The sequence below is a fragment of the Amblyraja radiata genome, chromosome 30, assembly GCF_010909765.2.
Source record: "Amblyraja radiata isolate CabotCenter1 chromosome 30, sAmbRad1.1.pri, whole genome shotgun sequence".
Lineage (NCBI taxonomy): Eukaryota > Metazoa > Chordata > Chondrichthyes > Rajiformes > Rajidae > Amblyraja > Amblyraja radiata.
The window spans coordinates 9,312,609-9,323,887 of NC_045985.1; the positions used below are offsets into that span (position 1 = coordinate 9,312,609).

Here is an 11,279-nt window from a genome sequence, read left to right on the forward strand (position 1 = left end):
GCAGGTACAGGATACTAAGTTGGATGATCAGCCATGATCATATTGAATGGCGGTGCAGGCTCGAAGGGCCGAATGGCCTACTCCTGCACCTATATTCTATGTTTCTATGTTTCTACCTTCGTGGGACCTACTAGGTTCGATGTTGACCTCCGGTGCTGCCAGCGTGGAGTTTGCACGTTCTCCCTGTGACCCGAGTGGGTTTCCACCGGGTGCACAGGGCTTTCTTCCAAGGTGAGTTACATCGCCACGAGACCCCCCCCCCCCCCCTCCCCCTCGTGTGTACGCGAGTTGTGAAGCCTGGGGGAGTTTGATGGGATGATGATATTACATAGAGTACCAGAGGCAGCCTGACAGGTACTGAACTACCCACCCATCGATGGGATCGGCGGAAGGCGCTGTTCAACAAGGCAGCCAATATCATCAAAGACCCAACAAGCTGGAGTAACTCAGCGGGCTAGGCAGCATCTCTGGAGAAAAGGAATGGGTGACATTTCGGGTGGAGACCCTTCTTCGGACCCACATTGCCCTGGCCACGCTCTCATCTCACTGCTACCATCGGGAGGAAGTTACACTATGGCGGAGTAGAATTGATGGACCGAGCGGCCTAATTCTCCCCCTACAGGTGTCTGGAAACCAGTGACCACCAGGAAGGGCTTCCTCCCAACAACCATAAGGCCATTGAACACTGCATAACGCTTACCTCAGCAAGTATGAACTTCTACGGGCTGTGTGTCTATGGTTCCATCTCTCTCCACCCCCCCCCCCCACCCCCACCCTAGTCGCCCTGCTAGTTTTGCTGTTTGTATCGCCTGGTGTCACTTCCTCCACAGCCAACAATGGACCATTGTGGGCTCTTTGGTCATCGGTGCGGCCTGTGATCTGCTCTGTACCTTTCCACACCTCTAGTTTCCCTCTCCCCTGAATCTCAGTCTGAAGAAGGGCCTGGACCCGAAACTCCACCTATTGCTTTTCTCCAGAGATGTTGCCTGGCCCATTGAGTTGCTCCAGCACCATGAACAGTGCTGTTTGCACCGTGATGGTCATGTGGAATGATTGAATAAGTTTATTGGCCAAGTATTCACATACAAGGAATTTGCCTTGGACTGATTCCTGGGATGTCAGGACTGTCTTATGAAGAAAGACTGGATAGACTTGGTTTATACTCTCTAGAATTTAGGAGATTGAGAGGGGATCTTATAGAAACTTACAAAATTCTTAAGGGGTTGGACAGGCTAGATGCAGGAAGATTGCTCCCGATGTTGGGGAAGTCCAGGACAAGGGGTCACAGCTTAAGGATAAGGGGGAAATCCTTTAAAACCGAGATGAGAAGAACCTTTTTCACACAGAGAGTGGTGAATCTCTGGAACTCCCTGCCACAGAGGGTAGTCGAGGCCAGTTCATTGGCTATATTTAAGAGGGAGTTAGATGTGGCCCTTGTGGCTAAGGGGATCAGAGGGTATGGAGAGAAGGCAGGTACGGGATACTGAGTTGGATGATCAGCCATGATCATATTGAATGGCGGTGCAGGCTCGAAGGGCCGAATGGCCTCTACTCCTGCACCTAATTTCTATGTTTCTATGTTTCTATGTGTTCCGCCAACAACATGACATACAGTGACAGTTAGGAATGACACATAAAACATTAACAATAAAACATTATTGATTAAACACGTGAATTCAATAAAATACCAGAAAAGGAGACTACAGATTTTGGGGCTATTACTCGTGGATAAAAACTATTTTTATGTCTGGCTGTGGCAGCTTTGACAGTCCGGAGTCGCCTTCCAGAGGGAAGTAATTAAAAGAGTTTGTGGCCAGGGTGAGAGGGGTCAGAGATGATCTTGCCCGCTCGCTTCCTGGCCCTTGCAGTATGGCTGTGATCAATATATATATATGTATGTTATTGCGTTTACAGGCCTCTTAAGCTGCAGCAAAGGAGATTTCATTGTTAGTTTTTGCTACATATGACAATTAAATGCTCTTGACTTGACTCTCTTAACTCTTGACTCTTATGTAGGAAGTAGGAAGGCAGAACTGCTTTCGTGGGTAAAAGTGGGTGCTTGTTGGTTGGTATCGATCTTTATTGGAGGACTGTACTGGATAAGAAAGGTTTTCAGAAGTGTTTGAGTAATGTGATATGGTAACTGCATTGTATATTCTTATTTATAAGTGGTAAGTTTCTCCAGCAAATACTGGAGTTAATAGACAATAGACAATAGGTGCAGGAGTAGGCCATTCGGCCCTTCGAACCAGCACCGCCATTCAATGTGATCATGGCTGATCATCCCCAATCAGTACCCCGTTCCTGCCTTCTCCCCCATATCCCCTGACTCCGCTATTTTAAGAGCCCTATCTAGCTCTCTCTTGAAAGCATCCAGAGAACCTGCCTCCACAGAATTCCACAGGCTCACCACTCTCTGTGAGAAAAAGCGTTTCCTCGTCTCCGTTCTTAAACTGTGGCCCCTGGTTCTGGACTCCCCCAACATCGGGAACATGTTTCCTGCTTCTAGTGTCTCCAAGCCATTATCAATCTTATATGTTTCAATGAGATACCCTCGCATCCTTCTAAACTCCAGAGTATACAAGCCCAGCCGCTCCATTCTCTCGGTATATGACAGTCCTGCCATCCCGGGAATTAACCTTGTAAACCTTGTAGAACGTGCAAACTCCGTACAGACAGCACCCCCAGCCAGGATCGAACCCGGGACCCTGGCGCTTGATCTATCAGCTGTGCGTTGGTTGAAACTGTGCTATTGTGTCAACGTAGAAAATTATTTTTGAATGGGTTTAAAATCCACTGTCAGACATTATTGGCTTTGGTATTTGTTTATTGTTGGCAATTGAAATCGTTGTTTGTTTTCTATCCAGTCTATTATGTGAGTATAATCAACCCATACTCAAGTACAGCAGATAGTGGAAAGGGTTAAACACCAGCGGGCAGAATGCTGTGTTACAGAATGAACGTGTTACAGTTACAGAGAAAGTGGAGATAACAAAGTCCAAGGTCTGCATAGTTATAATATTAATGTCAAACCAAAACAGTGTAGTGGGGGACAGTTAGTTCATTACATTCACTTGGAACACATTGTGTTCTTGGTCTGAACAACATTTGATAACTGTGTGGGAAGGAACTGCAAGACGCTGGTTTAAACAGAAGTTTGACACAAGAAGCTGGAGTAACTCAGCGGGACAGGCAGCATCTCTGGAGAGAAGGAATGGGTGACGTTTCGGGTCGAGACCCTTCTTCAGACTGCCCCCCCCCCCTCTTCAGTCTGAAGAAGGATCTTGTAGTAGTCTTTCCAGGTGAGGCAGAGGTTCACCTGAACCTCCTCCAACCTCATCTATTGCATCCGCTGCTCTCGGTGTCAGCTGCTCTACATCGGTGAGATCAAGCGATCGCTTCGCCCAAGTTCGCAATGTAAACCAGCATCCGCAGTGAAGGGTTTTGGCCCGAAATGTTGCCTATTTCCTTCGCTCCATAGATGCTGCTGCACCCGCTGAGTTTCTCCAGCATTTTTGTGTACCTTCGATTTTCCAGCATCTGCAGTTCCTTCTTAAACAGTCTGAAGAAGGGTCTCGACCCGAAACGTCGCCTATTTCCTTCGCTGCATAGATGCTGCCCCACCCGCTGAGTTTCTCCAGCATTTTTATCTACCTTTGTAGAGTAACCACATTAGTCTGCCTTCACTATATAGATATGACCACACATATTATGCATGCTGCACATTCCACGTGTCCACAGTCCAGAGCTTCATCCCTACCCTGGACTATTAATACAGCACCTCACTATCTCACGGTCAGACTAGATGCTGACCACGGAGACGATATCATGTAATGTTTCCTCCGCATGTGTTACAATAAAAAACTACGAGTTATTACTCCTGTGTATGGGTCTCATTGCACTACAGGTCTCGACCCGAAACGCCACCCATCCCTTCTTTCCGAAATGCTGGTTTAAACCGAAGATACACTCGCCCCAGCGCCTGGATGAAGTGAGATTTAGAGCCTGTATCACACGATTTGAACGTTACCCACGCGTCCAGAATTCATTGCCTCCCCACAAATAACCGTGTCAATCACGTTCACATCATTGTTAAAGTTAACTTTTACATCCAAGTATTATGTAAAGGCCTCTCACAAACAAGGAGAAAAGGGTCCACGCGGGAGCATCCCAGCTCCAAGTTGCCAGAACTTTCATTCCTCATCCTCGCCCACCACAGTGAAGAATGCTGTGGTGGATGTTTGTGTTAAATTCTATTGTGCATTGTGTGTCCTTTTTAAGTGTATCGCTGCTGGCAAATTCACTTCCCTGCACCTTTGGACTTTGACTTTGATTGCTGGGCACCGAGGGTCACGTGATCCGGCGGGGACATCGGGTCATGTGATAGGGGTAAATTAGGCCGTTCGGCCCATCAAGTATACTCTGCCAACCAATCATGGCTGATCTATTTCTCCCATTCTCTGGCATCTCAACTAATCAAAAATCAATCTGTCTCTGCCTTAAAAATATCCACTGACTTGGCCTCCACAGCATTCTGTAGCAAAGAATTCCACTGACTAAATACATTTCTCCTCATCTCCTTCCTAAAAGAACGTCCTTTAATGCTAAGGCTATTACCTCTAGTCCTAGACTCTCCCACCGGTGGAAATATCCTCTCCACATTCACTCTATCCAAGTCTTTCACTATTCTGTATTTATCAATGAGGTCCCCCCCCCCTCTCTCCCCACTCCCTCATTCTTCTGAACTCCAGCGAGTACAGGCCCAGTGCCGACAAACGCTCATCATAGGTTAACCCACTCGATCCTGGGATCATTCTTGTAAACCTCCTCTGGACTCTCGCACATCCTTCCTGAGATATTGTGACCAGAATGGCTCCCCCTGTTCCAAATGCAGCCTTACCAGCGCCTCATTTGAGGAAGGACATTCTTGCTATTGAGGGAGTGCAGCATAGGTTTACAAGGTTAATTCCCGGGATGGCGGGACATATGCTGAGAGAATGGAGCGGCTGGGCTTGTACACTCTGGAGTTTAGAAGGATGAGAGGGTATCTCATTGAAACATATAAGATTGTCAAGGGATTGGACACGCTAGAGGCAGGAAACATGTTCCTGATATTGGGAGAGTCCAGAACCAGGGGCCACAGAACAGATGAGGAAACACTTTTTCACATAGAGTTGTCAGTTTGTGGAATTCTCTGGCTCAGAGGGCGGTGGAGGCAGGTTCTCTGGATACTTTCAAGAGAGAGCTAGACAGGGCTCTTAGAGAAAGCGGAGTCAGGGGATATGGGGAGAAGTCGGGAACGGGGTACTGATTGGGGATGATCAGCCATGATCTCATTGAATGGAGCTGCTGGCTCGAAGGGCCAAATGGCCTATTCCTGCGCCTATTGTCTATCGTCTAAACCAGCATCTGCAGTTCCTTCCAACACACTACACAGCCCATCTATGTAACTCCCATTCCAACATTTAGCATTATTTCTATCTCCACAACTTACACGGCCGGCTTTAGAACCCGGGGGAGCCCGGAGCTCAGGACCCGCCGCCCGCGGCTGCTGCTGAACCCGCGGGAAGGGAGATTGTTTCACTCTTTATATTTTCACAAAAGTAATTTCTGTTCCGTTGCCGGACGCGGTTAACGCATTGAAATGAACGGATCGACAGACAGACAGCTCTGATTTCAGTTGCTCTTTATTTCACTCTTCCCACATTTACATTCCCCCTGGTTTTATTTCCGCGCTCACTGGGGTTTGTTTCACGACGCGGAATTTGGGGATTAAATGGGAGCCGTTCATTCAGCGCCGACCTGTTGTCCACCGGGTTTCTGCCCCACAGCCCCTGAGCCCCGCTCCTGACGCCGGTCCCGGGACCCGACCCTTTTACACACCCAGAGCGGAACCGGAGTAGATTATCAGCCACTGGTTTTCATCCCAAACCCAGAAGAAAGGATAAAGTTTCTCCGTGAATTTATTCCCAATGAAGGTGTGGAGATGGGACTTGGTTGGCGCGTCGTAAAATGACACTATCCCGGACTCGTAACTGAGATAAACTCCCACCCTCCTGGGGGTGGGACGGTGGGGGAGTAGGGTTAAAGGTTCGGTATTTGCATGAAACCAGTCACCCTGCCGCCCAATGCTCCAGACTCCAGACTCCGGGTTCAACTCTAACTCGTCACCCCTCTCCACAGACTCTGCGGCGACCCCTAGACTCCAGCCACGACACTCCGCCACCTCCACCTCCCAGTAATATCTCCCCGATGTGAATCCCTCCGATCCCAGCACACACTCCAGGGATGTAAACCTCTTCTCGGTTTCAGGGAGATTCCTGCAGTACTCGGCCAGTTTCACCCTCTTCCGATCCTCAGACACCTCGAGCTGCGGACCCGATGTTTCGTCATCTAGGGTGATGGAGACTGGGGGGGGGGGGGGGGGAAAGAAGCAGAGAATCAGAGAGTCCCCGGGGTCGGGGGGAGACTCGGGCACAGGCGGGCGTATAACTGAAAACTTGCTCGAGGTTTCACTCCAACCACGAGAATCTGGTGCAGTTCAGCAAACTGGGATGTGACCTGTGAATCATTTTTTACACAGAGAGTGGTGAATCTGTGGAATTCTCTGCCACAGAAGGTAATAAAAAATAGGTGCAGGAGTAGGCCATTCGGCTCTTCGGGCCTGCACCGCCATTTGATATGATCATGGCTGATCATCCAACTCAGTATCCCATCCCTGCCTTCTCTCCATACCCCCTGATCCCTTTAGCCACAAGGGCCACATCTAACCCCCTCTTAAATATATCCAATGAACTGGCCTCAACTGCCTTCTGTGGCAGAGAATTCCACAGATTCACCACTCTCTGTGTAAAAAATGATTTCCTTGGTAGTTGAGGCCAGTTCATTGGCTATATTTAAGAGGGAGTTAGATTTGGCCCTTGTGGCTAAAGGGACCAGGGGGTATGGAGAGAAGGCAGGGATGGGATAATGAGTTGGATGATCAGCCATGATCGTATTGAATGGTGGTGCAGGCTCGAAGGGCCGAATGGCCTACTCCTGCACCTATTTTCTATGTTTCTATGTTTCTATGGATGGATAACCTATATCTTTCCCCGAGTGTCCGAACCGGGCAGGTAAGGGAACATTCCGCGGGTTATCGGGAACGGGAGGGGGCAGGGGCGTGCGGATGGGGAAAACAAATGCGTAAAGTGAGGATGAACGAGAGATTGCGGGTGAAGATGGAGAAATAAGGCGGGTATTCAAATATCTTGCCAGTAGATGGAGAGGGAGAGGCAGATTGGAAGCTGAGGAGACGAATGTGAGTGGTAATTAGAGGTTGTTAAGAGGATGTAGAGATGCGGGGTGGTGTTGCCGTGATCATATTTACGGGACGACAGATGGCACAATGGGCTAAATGTTCGGCTGGCAACCGGAAGGTAGCCGGTTCGAATCCCGCTTGGAGTGCATACTGTCGTTGTGTCGTTGGGCAAGACACTTCACCCACCTTTGCCTGTGTGTGAATGTGTGTGAATGTGTGTGAGTGATTGGTGGTGGTCGGAGGGGCCGTAGGCGCAGATTGGCAGCCACGCTTCCGTCAGTCTGCCCCAGGGCAGCTGTGGCTACAGAAGTAGCTTACCACCACCGAGTGTGACTGAGGAGTGAATGAATAATGCGATGTAAAGCGCCTTGAGTATTAGAAAGGCGCTATATAAATCCCATCCATTATTATTATTATATTGAACGGGAGTGGACTGGAGGGGCGAGACAATCTGCTACTGTTTACTTGCTTTCTATAGTGGAGGGTGGATTTGATATGTCTGTACAACCACGAACACTATGATCTCATTGTGAGACAATATGTGAACTTCACTGAGGGACTTGACAATGTTTTGCATGCAAGGCTGGTCCAGAAATCAAAAGCAGGTGGGACCCAAGACGAGTTGGTAAAATGGATCCACAATTGGCTTGGTGGTTGGAGGTGGAAGATAGTGGTAGACGGATGTTCAGCTTGGAGGTCTGTGACTGGTGGTGTGCAGCAGAGATCGGTGCTGCAACCTTTGCTGTTTATGTTATATTTTCCTGGCCTGGATGTGAATGTAGGAGGTGTGACAAGTATGTTTGTGGAGAATGGGAAATGTGGATAGCGAGGAAGTCTGCCAATGTTCGCAACAAGGTATAGGCTAGATCATCGAACCCTTATTGTCATGCAGGGATATCAATACTGGAGGACGCAGTTTTCTTCACACAAAGAGTTGTTAATAGGTATCAGTTTTACCTTGTTTGATGATATCAGATGCTTCTCTCAATACCATGTTGATGAAAAAAGTGAGTTCAAACTTGTCAATCGGCATCACACCTTCTACCACACCCAGAGAGTAGGTTTCATCTCTAACCCTGCAAATATTTAACAGCTGGTTAGAAACTGAGCATTCTCTGTTTTTTTGAGCGGTACTATAAAAACATACATTGTTTCAGTCAAAAGCATGTCCTACCTCGTCTTGTGACCAGCTTGCTCCTGAAATAAATAAAACACAAATCTAAATAGACTGAGATGGATTGTCATGATCCCGACGGTGGGTATTTCACCAAATTGCTACAAAAAACCCTCTGATAATTCCCACATCCCAACTCTTTGCCGCTGTCACACAGACAGAAAGTGGATATTGTCGTTGAGACATCGAACACGGGGGAAAGCATTAGGAATGTGGATGAAAATAACTGCGAGTATGCAACTTACGAGTAAGACCGGGCAGGTCGTGGGATTTTATCTGGAGAAGATGTCAGAGATAATAGGATGGAATGTTTTAAGGTCAGCGGCGGATTTAAATGGGTGGGGGTTGGAAATATTATCACTACTTGTGGGGAAAAGAGAGATAATGCCTGGAATGTATGATGGCCTTTAATAAATTCCACAAGAAATGTAGTAAAGAGAATGTGGAACTCACAGGGTGGCCTGAAGATAATATTGCAGTTAAATTGAAGTTGAAGTGGGATAAATGCATGAGGGTTCCTGGAATTTGGGGAATTGTTGTCAGAATTGGTGAGTAGATGGAACAGATGGAACATTGACCCAGTACAGAATTACTGGCAAATGCAGCATTTATTTAAGAAATGTAACCCACCACTTTGTGAGTGTGCACTTTCACTTCGCCAAACTGTAGTGTAACCCCTCACCTTCAGAAATATCGCGCCGTCCATGTCTATTAGTTTCTGTAACTTTGAGAGTTCCTCCTGAATGGAATTTAATTTCTCTTGTATCTCTTGAATATTTTCTTCACTGTCTTTTACAATTTTCTTCTCTTCTTCCTGGATATCTCCGAGTACGCGCTGCTCTTTCTCCACGAGAATCTGGTGCAGATCAGCAAACTGGGATGTGACCTGTGACTGAAAGTTGCGTGACTCTATCTATCAGAGAAAGATAAGATTCACCAATTTCACCCATTTCACCATTTCAATTCCCAGCAACCTAAACCATTTTTATATGTCCATCAACCCTCACTGGACAGAACCAGGTCACCAGAACTAGCAGACAGCAGCACCACTTAGAATGACAGACTTCATAGAGTCATACAGCAAGGGTTGTTAGATACCGACCAACATGTCCCATCTGCGCTAATTCCACCTGCCCGCATTTGGCCCAGATAGCTCTAAAACTTCTCTCCATGAATCTGTTCAAATTCTTAGGAACTGTTGTTATGGTACCTGACTCAACTACCTCATCTGGCAGCTCGTTCCATGAGCCACTATCAAAGTTGTCCTTCATGTCCGTTTTAAATCTTTTCCCTCTCACCTAAAACATATAGCCTCATATTCTCGACCCCCCCTACTTAGTGTAAAAGACTGACCCTCCAACGTATAATTTAGTTTCATGATATTATACACCTGCCACAGACTATTCTTCAGACTGCTGTGCTCCAGGGAGTAAAGTCCTTGGCTGCTCAACTTCTCCCAAGAGTTCTGGCCCTCGACTACTGAGCTCTATAGAGATGCCAAATTATTGCACACATCACAGGGATCAAATCCACACCAGAACATTAAATTGATAGCACAAACCTGAAGAATAGAAATGTTCCATTTCTGTTCTTGCTCAAGTTGCTGGGTATTTGATTTCCTTTTTGTGAGAGATTCGAAGGTAGATTTCACCTGACCCTGGAGTTGGGATTCAGATCAGAGAATAAAAATGTCAGAAAATCAACACGACACGACACAATGAAGTGATCAGAATCGGTTTGCTTTTACCTTGTAGATTTTAACAGCTTCATCTACCGGCATGAAGCTGTGAGTCTTGTGTTCCTGCCCAGCTGCACAAATCGCACAGATCAGCTTCTTGTCAGTTTCACAAAACAGCTTCAGTTCTTCCTGATGTTCCTCGCAGTGAAGTTTACTTTCCTTCTCTTTGAGATTCAGGCTCAGTGCTCGAGCTTTCTCAGACAGTTTCGCCAAGGCCCGATTCACCCTGAGGGTGCGGTCTGTAAACACCTCTCTACATTCCGGGCAGGAGTTTCTCCGCTCGCTGTCCCAACTCTGTGTGATGCAGGAGCGGCAGAAGTTGTGCCCGCACTCCAGTGTCACCGGATCGGTGAAGAGATCCAGGCAGATGGGACAAACGACCTCCTCGGTCCAACTCGCGACCGGGTCTTTTGCAGCCATTTTATCTGCAGCTCTCCCTGGTTCAAAATGTATTCACTGACGTGGATCTGCAGAATATGGTCATGGTCATGTGACCGTCACTGTGGTGCAGCGGTAGAGTTGCTGCCTTACAGCGGAGAGAACCGAGTTCGATCCTGACAACGGGCGCTGTCTGTGCAGAGTTTGTACGTTCTCCCCGTGATCTGCGTGGGGTTTCTCTGAGATCTTCGCTTTCCTGACAAACTCCAAGGCTTGGGAAGCGTAAAATATTGGCTTGATAAATGTAAGAAATGTCCCTAGTGGGTGTAGGATAGTGTTAATGGCCGGGGATCGCTGGTCGGCGAGGACCTGGTGGGCCGAAGGGCCTGTTTGCGCACTGACTGTATCTCTCAACTACATTAAACTCAACCCCTACAGTACCGTGTTCAAGAAGGAACTGCAGATGCTGGAAAATCGAAGGTACACAAAAAAGCTGGAGAAGCTCAGCGGGTGCAGCAGCATCTATGGAGCGAAGGAAATGGGCAACGTTTCGGGCCGAAACCCTTCTTCAGACGGGTCCCGGCGCTAAGGAAGCCTCGGGTGTCAGTCTGAAGAAGGGTTTCGGCCCGAAACGTCGCCTATTTCCTTCGCTCCATAGATGCTGCTGCACCCGCTGAGTTTCTCCAGCA

At 47.7% G+C, this 11,279-nt stretch overlaps 1 protein-coding gene across 1 annotated transcript; it reads right to left on the bottom strand.

The window, feature by feature from the left end:
* Window positions 1–5,668: 5,668 nt before the first annotated feature.
* On the bottom strand, window positions 5,669–10,709 carry LOC116989852 (zinc-binding protein A33-like). The gene is made up of 6 exons (XM_033047420.1): window positions 10,222–10,709; window positions 10,036–10,131; window positions 9,157–9,387; window positions 8,479–8,497; window positions 8,258–8,380; window positions 5,669–6,408 (listed from the first exon to the last, which is right to left on the bottom strand). Exons 1-6 carry the CDS (start codon window positions 10,630–10,632, stop codon window positions 5,876–5,878), a joined length of 1,413 nt encoding a protein of 470 aa, XP_032903311.1. The 5' UTR covers window positions 10,633–10,709; the 3' UTR covers window positions 5,669–5,875.
* Between the last annotated feature and the right edge of the window lie 570 nt (window positions 10,710–11,279).